We start from the raw sequence: 18,528 nt of genomic DNA on the forward strand, positions 1-18,528 counted from the left end.
ATGGCAAAGATGAATGCACATATTGATTCAATAGATTTATAGCATTTTGAAAAAAAAAACTTTTATTGCATTTTGCGGAAAAAATTATCAGTTTTTATAATAAATCTTTGAAAATCAAATTATGGATTTGAATTTTTTGTTTTTATATCCTAAATATGCTATGTGAAAGTTTGTAACAGAAAATAGTGGTTTTCATCTCGTCACTTTCTTGGTATAGAAAACGTCTCGGTTACGGATGTAACCCTCGTTCCCTGAAGGAGGGAACGGAGACGTCACGTCGTGACCGACGAATTGGGAACTCGCTTAGAGAGACCAATCTGCTTCGTATACTACTAAAACGCCAATGAACTTGGCATTGAGATATTTGCATAATGCTGGCGCCGCCCCGCCAGGTGCCTTTATAAGCAGCAGGTGCAAATAGGGAAATTAGCTTCTTATTCGCTGAGAAAGCCGGAAAGTGTGACCGGCCGTAACAGCAGGTGGCAGCACCTGTGGCGACGGGACGTGACGTCTCCGTTCCCTCCTTCAGGGAACGAGGGTTACATCCGTAACCGAGACGTTCCCTTTCAGTCGGTCACTACGACGTCACGTCGTGACCGACGAATTGGGAATCCCTATCAAAACGCCACTAGGGGCTGACCTCTTCCAGTGACTGCGTAAAAGCCCTCCGGTTCCACTTAAGGAGGAGGAGGTAGGTTTTAAGGCAGAAGGCCGGGCACTAGATGTTCCTTTAACCCCACAGAAGTGCCAGCGACTGGGAAGCGCCCTACCTGAGCGGGATAGGAACGCTGCGGAAGCCACCGCCCGTCTTAAGGGCTAATGGTGGGCGAAGTCAACCGTAGTTGAGGAATAAAGACAGCCGTGGCTGTGTAAGCAAAGCAGTGCTCTGCTAAGGGAAACGTGGGCTGGTAGGATTAACCCCACGGAAAAATACTCACAAAGGAACCCGGTGGGACACAATGTGGAGCCCGAGCCAGACACGTAGGTTCGCGAGGATACAGCTAGTGAAAGGCTGACAGCCAATGCTCCGCAACAAAGGCTGCCAGGGCAGCGGAGGAAGAACAATTCAAACCATTACGCATTTTTGTTCTGAAGGCCTTCCATACTGACACAGTTATGAAGCATCAGTTGGAGGCTGCAAGCCGACCTGCGAGACTGCTCTCCGTGCTCCCCCTGGTGAGGAAAGAACACGAGAGGATACAGGCTCGATACGAACACTGAAAAATCTAGTGAACGTATTAGGTGTCGCCCAACCAGCAGCTCTACAGATGTCTGTTAGCGAGGAACCACGAGCTAAAGCCCAAGATGAGGCAACACTCCGTGTGGAGTGCGCTCTCAAATTAAAGGGGCAAGGAATACCCTGAAGATTATAAGCCAGGGCGATAGTATCAACTATCCAATGAGACATCCTCTGCTTAGTGACAGCTTTCCCTTTCTGCTGGCCACCATAACAAACAAAGAGCTGGTCTGAGGTCCTGAGGCTTTGCGTGCGATCCACGTAGAGTCGCAGTGCGCGTACGGGGCACAACAAAGCCATGGTTGGGTCTGCGTCCTCCGGGGGCAGCGCTTGCAAGCTCACCACCTTATCTCTGAAGGGAGTGGTGGGAACTTTGGGCACGTAGCCTGGTCTGGGTCTCAGTGAGACAGCAGGACCAAACTAAAAGCACGAATCGTCAACAGAGAATGCATGTAAATCCCCTACTCTCTTCATGGAGGCCAATGCTATCAGGGTCAGAGTTTTCATTGATAAAAACATCAGACTCGTAGACTGCAAAGGCTCAAAAGGGAGACCTGAAGGCTTCAGCACCATGGACAGGTCTCAGGAGGAAAGAGGGAGGGCGCGAGGGGTTTAGCCTGCGAGCGCCTCTTAAAATGAAATAATTAAATCATGCCGGCCAACTGATCTGCCGTTGATAAGAGAGTGATGAGCAGAAATAGCGGCGATATCAACTTTAATGGCGGAGGGACAGCCTACCATCTAACCTATGTTAAAGATATAAAGCACAATGTTAATGGGCATTCTCTGGGGTCCTCGCGTTGCGAAGAGCACCGGGTGACGAAAAAGGTTTCTTTAAGCGCGTAAGCCCGTCTTGTGGACGGTGCTCGAACCGCGTCGATGGTGTTAGATACCGCTTGCGATAAATCACCTAAACCTTGCGCGCGCTCAACGACCATACATGGAAATCCCACAGGTCGGGGCGCGGGTGCCATAATGTGCCCCTTCCTAAAGAAAGAAAGTCTTTCCTCAGGGGAAATCGTCAGGGAGGGGCTGTCGCGAGGAGCATTAACTCTGAAAACCAATCCAGTACGGGGCGACTAATAAAAGGCTCTCCTCGTCCTGCCTGACTTTGCACAGTGTCTGCGCAATAAAGCTCACTGGAAGGAATGCGTATTTACGCACCCCCCGCGGCCAGCTGTGTGCCAACGCATCCACGCCGAGGCTGTCCTCGGTTAGTGAATAAAATAGGCGACAGTGGGTATCGTCCGGCGACGCAAACAGATCTATCTACGCACAACCGAACTTCTTCCAAATTAGCTGGACCGTCTGGAGGTGGAGTCGCCATTCGCCGGGGGCGCAGCTCGGGAAGCGCGTCTGCCGCTGTATTGAGCGAACCCGGGATGTAAATGGCACGAAGGGACCTCAGATGCTTCTGACTCCAAAGGAGGAGATGACGAGCGAGATGCGACAGGTGACGAGAGCGCAAAACCGCCTTAACAGTAAATAACGCAACAGTCGCAATGTTATTGGTGTCGGCTAATACATCCTTCCCTCGCATCTCCATAGCGGAGCGTACAAGTCCCAGATATACAGCGCACCGCTCGCGGCAGTTGGGGTGCTATGCACACCCCTGAGACTGCAAGCCCGTCATACGTGGCTGATCATCCCGTGCTGAGGGCATTGCAATATACAGAATGCCAGGAGACCCCTCAGGGGCATATCTTCTATCGGAAATGCCGGGTCTACCACAGGGAAAAATTTAAATGACACGCAGGTGCAATGTTTACACGGTGTATGTCGGTGTGCCACGCTCTCCTCGAGACTCGATCGTAAGCCAATGCTGAAGCGGTCTCATATGAAGCAGCTCGGGCGGCGTCACAACCGCAGCATGCTGTCATATGTCCAGGAGCTTCTGAAATTGTTTCAGAGGGACCGCGTACTTCCCTCGAATTAAACCGAGGCAAGTCAGAACTGACTGGTTGCGCGCTCTTGTTAAACACGTCAATTAGTCGACCGAGTCTTATTTCCATACTGAGAAAAAGGATCCTCTGCACGGGGCAAAGTTGCTCTTTCCCAGTCGACCTGAAGACTTAAACGAGCGAGATGCCAAAGCATTAACTCTCTGTGTTCGCGCACGTCTGCCAAGAACGGGCTATTATAAGTCGACGTAGAAAAAAGCAGAATGCGAACAACGCTCTCTCTCTGACATTTTAATGCCGTGACTAGCACATGGAGACACGGAGAGAGAGAGACAGCTCGAATGGTGTACTTCGTATTAATATGCCCACCCCACGACGCAGAGCGAAAAACGGTCTAAAGCGAGGGGAGATGGACACATAAAGTACACGTCTACAGGTCTAAGGCTGCAAACCGATCTGAATATTGAAATACGAGCCTCGGCGTTATCATCCAAAAAGGACACCTTCGTAGAGCCGGTGCGTAAATCAAATCGATCGTAACCCGCCGCGTATTTTGGGTACTATGAGATAAAGGCTGGAAAAACCCTATCATCATCATCTCGGTGAGAGGGACCGGCTCGAACATCCTTCGCCAACAGGATATCGACTTTTGCACGCAGTACATGTGCATCGGACGCTTTCACTACAGTGAAACGAAGCCCGAAATTTTGGGGTGTGCCGGATTCGTAACCGAGGCGGATCGTGCGTAAAACCCAACGAAACGGGCTGGGAACTGAAGCCAAGCACCCAGGCACCGTACGAGGAGAAATAACGACACTACCGAAGTACCCGCGGTGGGGCAGCGAAGCGAGACAGGTGGGACTGCCGGTGCGTCTGCTGTGACAGCATAAACATCTACAGTATGTGTGTGTGACACTGACCTGAGCCCGCTGAGGGTGACGGTCGTCTGGTCTCCTCTGCGGAGAGCGCAGACTCCGATAAGGGTGCTGGTGGTCCGGTCTCCTCAGCGGAGAGCTCGGACTCCTCAGGTCACCCGCTGGCGATAGAGGAGAGGTAGGGTGAGCTGGTGTGTGCCCGCTCACGGCTCTCTCGATCCTCTGGAGACCTGGAGAGGGAAGAGGAATGCACTCTATGTGTGGTTAGTGGGTACCGGCTAAACAGCCGGTGGAACATATGCAAACCAAGGATTTTCCACCCGACCCTCTATCGGGGGAAGGAGCTCCATCTCCTGAAGAGTGATCCTCTGCCAATCCGGGTCGCCCTTCACTGGCCACTTAAACTCCCGATTTTCACGGGAAGCGGCTAAGCGGGCGGGGCGAGCTGCTGACGACCGGTTCCCCTGCGCTGCCGAGATGGGGTCCGAGGAGGGGAACGGAGGTGGTCGCCGCAGGACGCCGACGGCGAGAGGCAGACTGAGGAGCCGGCGTGTTGGACCAAGGGCAGCTCTGTTCCGCCGGGGCAGGACCTAGGAGATCGCCTCAGTCTGTGCAGCGGAGCTGTACGACTCCCCTGGCTCGCCGAAGAGGCCGGTCTGTGAGACAGGAGCATTCAAGTTGTTCTCGTCTGCGTCCGTCATGTCAGCCAGACACAGCCAAAGGTGGCGATCTTGAACCACTGAGGTGGACATCGCACGACTGAAGGTCGCGGCCTCCCTGGTAAATCCTTTGTGAGCCTGCAGCAACGTTATTACGTGCAGGGCTGAAGCCGCCTCTCCGGCATGCCTGATGGGCAGCGTCCGTAACCGGACGACTGTCTACAAACACGGGAGGGAAGGGTTGGGTGGTCCCTCCAGGAACGCATCCCGCTCCACTGAGGGGTCCCCGCCCTCAGCGGCTCCGTTGGTGAGGGAGGTGAGGGGTGAAAGCTGAACGGCCGGACGGCCGCAAATCACGTCAGCTCTTCGTGCCGTCGGGGAAGAAAGGCACAGGAGGAGAGGACCGAGAGGCCCGAGCAGCTCCGAAGTACCAATCATGTGGGCGGGACGGTTCGGGCGGAGAGGGGTTAACCTTTCCAACTCTACCGTCTCCGCCGCTCGCGGGCACGGCCGCCATCTCCGGAACGACTCTGCCTCGGAGGAAAAATGGACACCCCTCTGATGCTGCAGAAGTGACGGAACCAGAAGGAGGTCCAATGGATTCGGCAGACATCGTAGAACACGACTCTGCAGTCTCCACCGGAGCCTCAACCGGCTGAGGATGAGAAGGCCGGTAGGTGGAGGACGCATCCTCCGTCCTACTCAGCGTAGTGACGCGAAGGGCGCCCTGCGAGCGCTTGACAGCCGCACCATGGCGGCGTCAGCACTGCAAAGGCGCGGACAGCGTTCCCGTAGAAACGACAGTCGTCTCCGCAATCCAAGAGGGTTATGCTCTCACAGAGAGAACAGAAACTCCCCACGAACGCAGCCCCGGAGTGCTCGATGCCTGAGCACGAAGACAGCGCTCGTGACCGTCACTGGAACCCTTATACTTCTCGCATCCAAGATCGCACGGGCGAAAAGCTATCCTGAAAAGGACGCTGATCCCCGCATATACGAGAGAGTGGCTGCCTTTAACAAGGCACAAAGCTCTCTCGTATCACTCTTTTAGGGAAATTCACTCAGATGCTTAGTTGATGAGCGCACAGGAAGGCAACGCACACACTAAACTCAAAACAATAAACAGATGTAGAGCCGTGGAATAAGCGAAGCGTCCGCTGTGATACTGCTAGTTCAACCAACTTCAGCAATCAAATCCCAACAGAGTAAAGTAGCTTCTCAGTAGCAGATAAAGCCGGCTTTCGAAGCGAAAAAGCTAATTTCCCTATTTGCACCTGCTGCTTATAAAGGCACCTGGCGGGGCGGCGCCAGCATTATGCAAATATCTCAATGCCAAGTTCATTGGCGTTTTAGTAGTATACGAAGCAGATTGGTCTCTCTAAGCGAGTTCCCAATTCGTCGGTCACGACGTGACGTCGTAGTGACCGACTGAAAGGGAACACATTTTTACCCAAATTAGTCAAAATGGATTTATTGCGTTTTGGAACCAAACCCTTTATATATACCAGGAAGTAAGAAAACCAAACTGCAGATACTTTTAATAGAGTAACCCTAGTATCAATAAAGCCAGTTTAATGTATGGTAACAGCACCATGACACATCAAACGCCAAGATAAACATCTACAATTACAGTACCTGCAGGCCAATGCAGATAAAGTGTGTCACATCTGGAAAATCAATAGAGACACCAGAGAAACCCAACACACCTCAATTACAGAGTGACCCTCAATACTACACTGCTGTGTCACTCACCTGGAAGATTTGTTTATTCTTTCTGCAAAACCTTGGGTTATAGATAATCGATAAAAGATCAGATATGTTGTTCAGCCAACGTAATCAAACCAATTTTCCCAATCATATTCGGATAGAATGCAATTTGTTTCCAACAGACAAGGTATTGATTTCATTTTTTTCGTTGACTGATATGGGAAAGAACCTTCATCTTGCTTTGATACGTCAACGCTTTATATAAAATACAATTTGGAAACGATTAACTTTTTAAAACATCCACTGAGAAATTATATCTTCGTGCCAAATTAAACAAAGTTTGTAACCTGAGACTTTTTTATTACTTTTTCTTATAATATCTTTGGTATCCTACATGAACACCAAATAAACTTAATTCAACATTTGAGTAGAGTCTACATCAGCATTATAAATGAGGTGACCTGGTGTTACATATTTTCCTTAGCAAAGTAGGTTAAGTAAACTTAAATAGTATTATAAAAATTAGGGCTTGGCAAAAAAATAGATTTTTCGATCAAATGTGTTTTTTTATGTGGTCGATTCAAAATGATTCTCAAAGGCCACAAATCCATATTTATTTTCGCAAGCATTGAATGTAAGATTAACGTTAATTTAATTACTAGTCTTCTCTACTAGATTTCACCCTCTTATTTGCCTTGCGCCATGTTACCAAGGGGGTCATATAGCACCACTATAGCACCACACATGGTTCTACATAGCACAATATGGTTCTACACCAGTGCTACACTGGTACTTCATCGGCGCTATATGGCACTTAAAATGGTTCCTCTATGATTACGAGCCAAGAACCACTTTTGGTGCTATTTAGCACTGTTTGTTTTTAGAGTGTAGTTTACTCAAAATCTGTGTGTGCTATTTATTGCATGCTTATTATTAGCCATAGCATCATAAACTTAGCGACTTTCTAATTTCAAAGTCAATCCAAAATCAATTGCAAGCCGAATCACCTGTGTGCTTTAATAAACCGCTAGACAAACAGAGTTGGTAGAAGACAGGTGCCCATAGCAGTACATATCTATGGAAGAAAAATAATGACAAAAGTTTTTGAATTAAAATAGCCTGTTGAATTGTACTACCTGAAAAAAATGCATTGTATTAACCGTACTTGAATTTTAATGCATTGTATTTTTATGTTTTTGAATTAAAACAGCCTGTTGAATTGTACTACCTGAAAAAAAATGCATTGTATTAACCGTGCTTGAATTTTAATGCATTGTATTTTTAGGTTTTGCATTTTTAAGGGCTGAAATTCAACATGCGTGTATATTTTCTGTATTAAAAATTCAATAGTCCACATTCACCTTTTAGATTTCACTTTAAAATATTCGGTCTGTTTAAAAATACAATGTAAAATATTCAGCAGGCAAGTTTCAGTCCATTTAAATTCGCGTCCAAAAATTCAAGTCCAAAAATTCAGTCGTACAGATTTCAACATTTAACATCCGGGAACTGCAGGAAAAGCAGTAGAGTACCGAGTATAATCTCATCTGCTGTTAATCGATCTGGCCAGCAGGTGGTGCACGTGTTCGCCAAAACTTTGTACATGTAAAATGATTTATCCACTGCAGTGATGAATGTTGGCTTATGTTCAGTTTTAGTAGAACAACTGTAATACACTCATACAGAGAGTGTATTGTTTGGTTATGTTATTGACAGGATAACGGTTTTTAAATGCCATATAAATTAAATAGGGCCTTTCTGCCTGCTATTGGCTTCGTTTCTCAAAAGCTAAGTTGATTGTAGATTTTATTGGTGGCAATCTACCATCTTCTTATGCCTACGAGAAACGGACACGTTTTTGTAATTCGTCACCTCAGTTTATAAACCATACTCGGATTATTGAACTGTTCAAGTTACAAATTGTGCGCGCGGATTAATAAACCATACGCACAATTAAACAATCAGTGCTCTCAGATTTTCAATCCATATCCACAAATTCATAAACAATAAATAAACAGTGCACACGCTTTCGCAATGGTTTTGCAAACTGAGTCCACTACCGCAGAGGTCCCCAACCACCGGGTCGTGGACAAGTTGCCACCGGTCGCAAGAACATCCTGAAAAAATGTGTATAATAGCTACGTTATAGTTTAATCAGGTGTTTTGTCCTTTACGAGCCGACTTCAAATAACATATCAATCCACTTCTATACAGGGCCGCGCTCTCTCTTTTTCTTTCTCTCTCTCTCTCTCTCTCTCTCTCTCTCTCTCTCTCTCTCTCTCTCTCTCTCTCTCTCTCTCTCTCTACCAGCGCATCGGCGATCACATTGCTGTCATTAGAGTTCAAGCATACAGTACTTCTAAAACACAATCGATCAAAGAATTGCAAAGGTATGACTTTATGAATAAAATGAAGACATTCATTTGATATCGCAAATGAAACTAATTGCAGGCGCGGAGCTATGGGCGGGCCTGGGCCCGCCCAGATTGACAGCTGGCCCGCCCAATCAGAAATGAAAAAAAAAAATAATACTCGGGACGTCGGGGTAGCGATTTTGCGAGCCCTGCATAGATTTGTTTTGTAGAAAGACTTTCTTTAAAGTGAATTTCGTTTTGTATAAATTGTATCTTAATATTAATCAATGTTTAATCAAACAATTGCCTCGATTTAATAAATAAGAAGCAAACCAAGAACGTCTGTGGTGTGGATTATAGTGAACCCACTATATTTCCGCAGCCTATTCTTTCTGCTTTTAATGCATTTCTTAAATGAATGTCTCAATTACACAGTAGGCTTATAGGTTGTTATGATAGGCTATTTGTTGCTAAAAGCAATAGACTATATTGTATAAAGTGTAGCAATAAACATGGCGTGACTTAGTGCTGAGTTAGAGAGCTGGTAGGCTATCAAACAACATCACTGTGATCAGATGTTTCCTTTCTATTTTTTACCCCGCTGTATTTGTTGTGTGTTTATGTTATTGAGAGGAAAGCGCGCAGCACATATTTATAACGTATTGTTATTCAAAATACGTTTTCCACTTGCTTGCAAAAAAAGTTCTCAAAGTGATCATGGCTGAAAGCTGCTCGGGAATATTTTTTTCATTAGAATATAACGCAACATTCAACTTCTTTATAATAGTTTTTAAATAGTTATCAGGCTTACTTATAATTTTACTGTTTTTAACATAACATGCAATAGGTAAAATACACCATATGAAGTTGTATCCATGTCTAACTGTCCCGGGGCTATGGCGAATTCCTGTCGGGCTACAAAGATGTATCTGCGCCCTGCCCGTCGGAGGAAAAAATATTGTAATGGGTTTGCATTCTCTCAGATTTAGTTAGGTAATTATATTGTATGTAATTCGGTGTCATCTTGTTAGTTATTACTATCCCCACTAACAAGTGAAACTGTCAGGAAATGAAGTGAAAGCATAACTAAACCCATTATTCCTTTCGTGTTCACGTCTGAAATGCGCGCTCCTCGGCTCCGCTCTTTACGAGTACCCGCTTCTTATGGTCATCAAAAAGTATATTCAATGTTTATTTATTTGTCATTTCGTTTAACCTCAGAGTCAAACATTATTCTAGCAATTCCCTTTTTCTTTCTTTATTTAGTAAGTTAACTTAAATATGTGAGAACGAAAATATATTTTTAGTGATTTGTATGAAGAGAATATGATGTTAGAAGCTTTATTTTATAACACAAAATAGTGACTGCTCACTCACTTGCAAAAATTATTTATTATAACCAACGTATCGGCAAATAGCCTTCGTCAAGGTATGTGTTCGCTCAGAGTGAAGCTTCATTTTAAGCATTTAGTAGCTTAATTTATTTAAACAGTTTTAATAGGCTATTTTAAAAAGTATTAGGTTTTTTGTGTTCATTTATATTTCTTGTCACTGTGTGCAGGTTCTTTTTTGTAGGCTATATGACAGCCCAATAATTTTTTTAACCAAAAAGGCTTAATTAATGTCATGTTGCATTACAATTTAAAGTATATCAATAATGTAAAAAATGTGACGTGCAGTTCGGGTGTTCTCACCAATACGCTTGTGATTCCTGAAGTTTTGACGAATTTTATAGACTTGTTATAGTTTCTTATTCAAAAGTGACACCCATAGATTCAGGTCCACCCGGACTTAATCCATGCCCACCCATATGTCACGTTCTGCATCCGCCACTGAAAGGGTGACTTCAGATGATGAAATGTAACCATTGATTTTTTTGGATGCTTTTAGTCACCAACAAAAATTCTCACAGACACAGTTACATTTGTGCTATTGTAGTTTGGACGTGTTTATTATTATTCTCTAATATGGAAAAAATATAAATAATAAAAAAAAATGTAGGGGTTGTCCTCGGTATTTGAAAAATCCTGGCTACGGCCTTAATGACAGCAATGTGATCGCCGATGCGCTGGTAGAGAGAGAGAGAGAGAGAGAGAGAGAGAGAGAGAGAGACAAAGAAAAAGAGTGAGCACGGCCCTGTATAGAAGTGGATTGATATGTTATTTGAAGTCGGCTCGTAAAGGACAAAACACCTGATTAAACTATAACGTAGCTATTATACACATTTTTTCAGGATGTTCTTGCGACCGGTGGCAACTTGTCCACGACCCGGTGGTTGGGGACCTCTGCGGTAGTGGACTCAGTTTGCAAAACCATTGCGAAGCGTGTGCACTGTTAATTTATTGTTTATGAATTTGTGGATATGGATTGAAAATCTGAGAGCACTGATTGTTTAATTGTGCGTATGGTTTATTAATCCGCGCGCACGATTTGTAACTTGAACAGTTCAATAATCCGAGTATGGTTTATAAACTGAGGTGAAGAATTACAAAAGATTGCCACCAATAAAATCTACAATCAACTTAGCTTTTGAGAAACGAAGCCAATAGCAGGCAGAAAGGCCCTATTTAATTTATATGGCATTTAAAAACCGTTTAGTATCCTGTCAATAACATAACCAAACAATACACTCTCTGTATGAGTGTATTACAGTTGTTCTACTAAAACTGAACATAAAAGCCAACATTCATCACTGCAGTGGATAAATCATCTTACATGTACAAAGTTTTGACGAACACGTGCACCACCTGCTGGCCAGATCGATTAACAGCAGATGAGATTATACTCGGTACTCTACTGCTTTTCCTGCAGTTCCCGGATGTTAAATGTTGAAATCTGTACGACTGAATTTTTGGACTTGAATTTTTGGACGCGAATTTAAATGGACTGAAACTTGCCTGCTGAATATTTTACGTTGTATTTTTAAACAGACCTAATATTTTAAAGGGAAATCTAAAAGGTGAATGTGGACTATTGAATTTTTAATACAGAAAATATACACGCATGTTGAATTTCAGCCCTTAAAAATGCAAAACCTAAAAATACAATGCATTAAAATTCAAGCACGGTTAATACAATGCATTTTTTTTCAGGTAGTACAATTCAACAGGCTGTTTTAATTCAAAAACATAAAAATACAATGCATTAAAATTCAAGTACGGTTAATACAATGCATTTTTTTTCAGGTAGTACAATTCAACAGGCTATTTTAATTCAAAAACTTTTGTCATTATTTTTCTTCCATACATATCTCACTAGACTTCATCCTTCCCCAGTCAGTGTACCACACTAAACAAGTTAGAACAACCAAACATCACACTTATCTGCAATAATACAATACAAAAACAAATGGTTCTCTTTACGAAACGAGGTACACAAGCTTACTGGTCCAATAGAGTCTCTATATACAATTATTTACAGCAAACTATGTCCAGGGCAGCCTCCGAAATTGTATTGCTGGTCAATCAGCATACTAAATGTCTCAAACACGGAGCTCGGGAAGAATGCAATATGTGAGGCCGTCGCTGATGTGCCACTGTCAAACTAAATCAGCCATTGAAGGCAACAAAACAGGCCCTGGGGAATTGTTACAAGCCACAGCTAATAAAAGCCGAGTGGTCCATGATTAAGGTTGGCCTCACTCCATCAGAGAAAAGGGAGACTCTATGAGCATACAAAATTGACATTAGCCCCAATCAGACTTTCAGATGGGCCTGTACGTGTGGCCGATCGAGTCTTTGATTTGTGGATAACAAGTGGGGCTCACTCACCACAATTGGCCTCGTCAGAGCCGTCAGCACAGTCAGGGTCCTCATCGCACACCCAGAGCTTGGAGATACAATGCATGGTGGTCTTGCATTGGAACTGGTCCGGTGAACACGTGCTCTCGGCTGGAACATAGAGATTGAAGGAAATTATAGGATATTCAAGGAGGTCATGAAAAGTTATTTCATGCATGTACGGTAAAGTGTATCCAATATTAAACACAAATGAAACCCCTTGAGAGTGTAAAAAGTTTGTTTGAAGAGTTTTTTTTTTCTAAAAATCTTTAAGAAACACCCACATTCTTTTCACACCAGATGACTTTATTGCTTGCTGAAACGTATTACTATCTGCCCAAGAGTAGTGACTTTTCCTTCTGAATGCGTAATAAACACCTGGCTAATGTATTTTTGCCTTTTAGCTCCCAGATCAGCTAACTCCCATGGTGTGATAAAATCCACATCGGAGATCTGTCGGCCTGGATCATTAAATTCACAGAGGAGATGCCAAATTTGGAAAATTTTGTCACATCAACCCTTAGATTAGAAGAATAAGGTCTATTATAGTCAGTGTTTAATGGAGGGAGCAGAAAGTGTCGTGAAGTGTCTTACGGCAGTCCGTCTCATCTTCACCATCCCCGCAGTCATCCTGCCCATTGCAGCGGAGATTTAATGGAATACACTTCTGCTTTCTGGTGCATTTAAATTGGCCTGACAGACAGATGTATGTATCTGTAAAAGAGAGGAGACGTTATAGCCAAGCGATGAGCAAGTGTGTGTCTTCTGAGACATCAACAATAAAAAATAAAGACACCAAGATTAATTTACATCAAAGATATTGGATATAACAAAATTGAGCACTGATACAGTGGTACTATATAAATAGAGACAATGCAATGCTTAATATGGTGATGCAAGTCCCGCCTTCCAGTTAAAAGAACCAATCAACAATTGATAACGACTGAGGAACTTGACAACCTAGTGTATGTTTCCTAAAAATGTTGTTAGCTTATTATGATCCTTGTTGAACTCTATTGGTAACAACACCCCTGCGCGCATACCTGTACACAGTAGCTGAAATGAAATGAGCGAAATTTGAGCTTAAAAGAAAACACCACCGTTTTTCAATATTTTACTATGTTCTTACCTCAACTTAGACGAATTAATACATACCTATCTTTATTCAATGCATGCAGTTAATCTTTGTACAGCGCGTTGTGAATGTGTTAGCATTTAGCCTAGCCCCATTCATTCATTAGGATCCAAACAGGGATGAATTTAGAAGCCACCAAACACTTCCATGTTTTCCCTATTTAAAGACTGTTACATGAGTAGTTACACGAGTAAGTATGGTGTAGCAATTTTTTAAGCGGATAAAAAATGAGAACTATATTTTATGGCGAAAGAGCACTTAGTTTGCAGCACTTCGACCTCTAGCGCAGTAATATTGATGAAAATTTGCGCGAGAGGGGAAGTAGTCAGGAATGATGATGTTACTGCGCGCCGAGGTCGAAGTGCGGCAAACCAAGTGCTCTTTCGCCGTACAATATAGTTCTCATTTTTTATCTGCTTAAAAAATCACCACATTTTATTTTGTGCCACCATTATTACTCATGTAACTACTTTTTAAATAGGTAAACATGAAAGTGTTTGGTGACTTCTTAAATTATCCGTTTGGTTCCTAAGGAATGAATGAGGCTGGGCTAAATGCTAGCACATTTTATGACGCACTGTACCAAGATTAACTGCATGCATTGAATAAAGATAGGTATGTATTAATTTGTCTACGTTTAGGTAAGAACACAGTAAAATATTGAAAAACGGTGGTGTTTCTTTAAGAAACAAAAAGTCTGATATTAAATCAGATATTGTTCTCAGTTTGTCACACCACAGAAAAAAATTATTAATCACTCAGCCAAATTTGAATGACAAAAAATGGCAAGTAAATAAAATAAATTCTTTAAAATCTGGAAAAAAGGCCAGTTCGCTGTCAGCACTGAAACCATGCCGTCTCTTATCAACTTTCAAATACCACTACAACCTTAATGGATGTTCGTGATTGTGTTGGTCTGGGTGCTCTGTGGATCTGGTGCACCATCGATCCACCCTTTTAACCCCGCCCAAATAATTCTGAACTCAGAAACAAAGAAAACTGTTTCCTGGTGTAACTCAACAATTCAGACTTTGTAAAGCGTTTCAGCAATACTGTAGCCTGGCTCCGCCCTCCTACGTGCTTCCGCTTAATTTTCATTTGGCTTCAGAACTACGTCTGCGACTGCTGTGTAGAGTTTCGTTTTCTCCTGCAAAAATCTGCAGGACCAATCAGCGAACAGAGGGGGGTGCCTAAGAAAGATGACGTTTAGGTTGTGCGTCAGTTTGAGTTGTAGTTCAGTAATGGCAGCGGAGAAAGAAAGCTATTCGGTCCGTTGTTGCAAAACTGCCGAATATACAGAAGTTAAAGCCGGATCAAGAACCAGGTTTGCTAAGTTTTGTTGGTCTGATTATTCGGACTTGTTGTTTCTGGCCGGCTTCGGCGCATGATACGATCACACGTCAGCGATCGCCTAGGGCAGATCCTGAGTGACTCTGGGCAGATCCAATAGTTTTAAACTTCAACAGGGACCCTCCTTATCGGAAGTAACGCTTTGCAATGGAGCGTGGCCAGACTCTCTGTACAAATGAAATGAATGTACGAGAGTCTGGTTGGACCAGGCTAGCAATACTGTGCATTTATAACATTTATAATGTGTTTAAATTACTTTACCCGGTCTTTAAGTGCGATTTTAGCACATGATTTTAGAGATCTCTGTCTTTTCCCATTCAAGAAGATATGACTTTAGTCTTGCATGACTGAAATAACTACACAAAGGCATTGCAAGCATGGCCGCCGAGTGGTGCGACTACCCTAAAGGGACTTTGTTTACATTCATTTAAACCCAGGCTGTGAAATCCAAGCTAAAGTCTCATAAACTTGATTTTAGTCATTGATTTCACATTGATTTTAATCTTTGACATGACTTTACTCAGTCAATAGTAAATATATCAAGGTTATATTTCTACAAAATGTTTTTTATGTAGAAAACAGTAAATGACAAAAAATAACTTTAGCTAGGTTTTCACAGACAGACTTAATCAATAAATGTGTTCCCGGGGATTCAAACCCATGAACTTGGCACTACTTAAACCATAGGAACACAGTCGAATTACAGCTAAAGTCATTTCCCAAAAAAAGAATTTGTCAGGAATCAAATCAATATGATCGCAGTAACACTATCATTCATGTTAAAACCATCAAGAATTTTAAATTTGTGTTGCTCCAAAACATCCAGATTACAATCGTTAAATGACAAAACACCCTGTGCTCTTTTCTAATACTCCTAAAGTGGATATTGATCGTCTGATAGCAGCGAGACCCTGTATAATTGAACATTCAGAGACGCTAAAGAAGATTTGCAGCTGATGAAAATTCCGGTCCGATTTTCTCGCATCCCCATGCTGCATACTTCACAGGAACTGAACTCTACAAGGCCTCACACCGAGAAAATAAAGCAGTGAATCTGTCGATAAGAACATGGCATTTAAGAGCAGCTTTCATCTGTGTTGTTCTGCTCACCGCAGTTGGCTTCGTCTGAGTTGTCCCCGCAGTCATTTTCTCCATCGCAAATGAAGGGAGGTAAGGCGCAAAGGCCAGTGCCACACTGAAAACGCCCAGGCTGGCATTTGAATTCCGCTGCAAAAATAATGATTAACAGTGAACTCCTGAGGATTCAAAGCAATTTGTGCAATAGGTGTGTGTTTTTAAATCCAAGTTGCGCGTGGTCTCCTGAAAAGGTAGAGTCAACCCACGTCCCATTATTTCTCTAAAAGCATTCCTACGATATTTAATGCCCCCTGCCCTTTATTGAACAACAGAGGTTCCACCTATTAACAACAGCTATCGGCAGCCTGTCATTTTCGGTTTGTTCCGGGCGCGCTATTCGTGAATCACAGAGGCATAAAGTGAAGTTTAAAAACAAGCCTGGTGGGAAATAAAAACGTAAGAACAAAAGTTGGTACTTTATAAAAGCTTACAGGTCAGTCTAGTCTGTAGCTGTCAACTAGTTCATCTTTATATGTGACACCCGGGGCCGGGTATTGAATATTTAATATATTTTTGCACTGCGCATTTTAATACACATTTGCATAAGCCATTAAGTTTTGGAAAGACTGTGTCGCTAAGCTAGTTTTGCGATCTTTCCGCTTCGCTACTTGAGAGTCTGTGAGTGATATGAAATACACAATATGATTCATTTCTGTCAATTTGTTCCTACTTTCCACAACAATTCATCAAAAATGTTCATTAAAGTTCATGCATGCCATTCATCCCAAAATGTTTTACTTAAAGTATTTGTACAGTATGTACACTTTAAAAGTTTTTGATCATTCATTCTTTAGTCATTTTTCACATTTTAGACTAATAGTAAACTCATCAAAACTATTGAATAACACAAATATAACTATGGCAATTATGTTGAGACAAAAAGCATTCAAAACAAATAAAAACTTTGTTGTATTATATCATCTTTAGTGTTGTCACCCTTTGCCTTGATTTAGCAAAAATGTATTGTTGGCATTTTATAAAGCAGCTTCTTACCTTGAGATATTTTTTAAAAGGTATTCTTATCCAATTTCCATCTATTATGGACATGTATTGGCTGCTTTTTTCATTTTCATTTTCCGGCAAAGTCATCCAATTGAAAAATATATATTTTAAATTAAATAAAACTGATGCTTTGTAATGATGCTTTGTAATTATGTTTATATTTTGACTACAAAAGTATTTTCAAACATTTAGATAAAAAGATTTTTAAGATGATCAAATGTTGTAAATATTGGTGTTCATTATTATGTATTGCTGTATATGAAGAGTTTGGGTACAAAATGCGATAAACGCCATTTATGTTACCAAAATGTTACCACCAAAATCAGTATTGTATCAGGTCAGTATTAAAAAGTAAATTCTTAATTTCATAAATTACGCAGTGCCCGAAAATAGTCCCCTGCTATTAAAAGTAACCAATATTTTCGGGGCAGTGCGTAATATCACTTCGCCTGCTGCAGCCATGTTACATCAGCAAAGTCCTTGATTATTACGCCAGAATAAGAGCATAGTTCCTAGCCATATCTGCCTAGAAAATCGCAACTTTTAATTTTCCGTCGGTCTTAGAACATGATGTAACTACAGAAGAGTCAAGTTTTAAATAGGAAAAATATCAAAACTCTTTGGTTATTTTTGAGCGCAATGCTAATGGTCTAATCAGATTCAATGGATTATGCTAAGCTATGCTAAAAGTGCTGAATGAATTCCAAAATGGTAAGAATCCAGTGCTTAACTCTTGGGGAGCTGGAAAATGAGCATATTTTCAAAATAAGTGGAATGTCCCTTTAAAGCCATTAATGTTTATTTTTTTAATCAGTGTATATCGTCTAACTAAATGAATATAACATGACAAAGATGAATGCACATTTGACCTCTTAATTTCAGAGTGAATATATAAAAAAACAGGATGTTAAATATAAGAAGCACTTTTATAATTTTGCATAATGCAGAGTCTGAGTTACAATAAAACATAAATATGTCAAATTTGCAATGTTAGAACTGTAAGCACTTACGACAGTCTGCAGGCTCATCTGACCCATCGCCGCAGTCGTCAACCGTGTCACATTTCCACCAGAATGGAATGCACTCATCTGTCCCGCAGCGAAACTGCAAAAACGTCCACCGCGTTGAACAAAAGGTCAATCGTGTGCAACACAAACTAGAAATCTTGCTGTTCCTACTAATAGCATGCAATCATAATTTGAGTTAACAGACCTGGCTTGCTGTGCAGTTGGATAGGCAGGTCTTGTTATCGGACGCCAGGTAGAAGTTTGTTGGGCAGGCACATTTATGACCTCCACCGGGAGACAGCAAGCATAAATGACTACAGCCTCCATTGGCCACCTGACACTGGTGCTTGGGCACTGTGAAAAATGGAGGTTGAACTGTAAGGTG

The 18,528-nt window shown here is 42.4% G+C and overlaps 1 protein-coding gene across 2 annotated transcripts in view; it reads right to left on the reverse strand.

The window, feature by feature from the left end:
* The window catches only part of lrp1bb (low density lipoprotein receptor-related protein 1Bb), a 379,953-nt gene that overhangs the window by 42,487 nt on the left and 318,938 nt on the right, over positions 1 to 18,528 (reverse strand). For both annotated transcript variants that reach the window (XM_065251976.1, XM_065251975.1), the window contains 5 exons: positions 18,349 to 18,497; positions 18,147 to 18,240; positions 16,108 to 16,224; positions 13,107 to 13,226; positions 12,504 to 12,623 (listed from right to left, as the gene is read on the reverse strand). In XM_065251976.1, coding sequence (XP_065108048.1) covers positions 12,504 to 12,623; positions 13,107 to 13,226; positions 16,108 to 16,224; positions 18,147 to 18,240; positions 18,349 to 18,497 — 600 coding nt within the window. The remainder of the gene's footprint in view (positions 1 to 12,503; positions 12,624 to 13,106; positions 13,227 to 16,107; positions 16,225 to 18,146; positions 18,241 to 18,348; positions 18,498 to 18,528) is intronic.

Source organism: Paramisgurnus dabryanus, chromosome 15, assembly GCF_030506205.2.
Source record: "Paramisgurnus dabryanus chromosome 15, PD_genome_1.1, whole genome shotgun sequence".
NCBI classification, from domain to species: Eukaryota; Metazoa; Chordata; class Actinopteri; order Cypriniformes; family Cobitidae; genus Paramisgurnus; species Paramisgurnus dabryanus.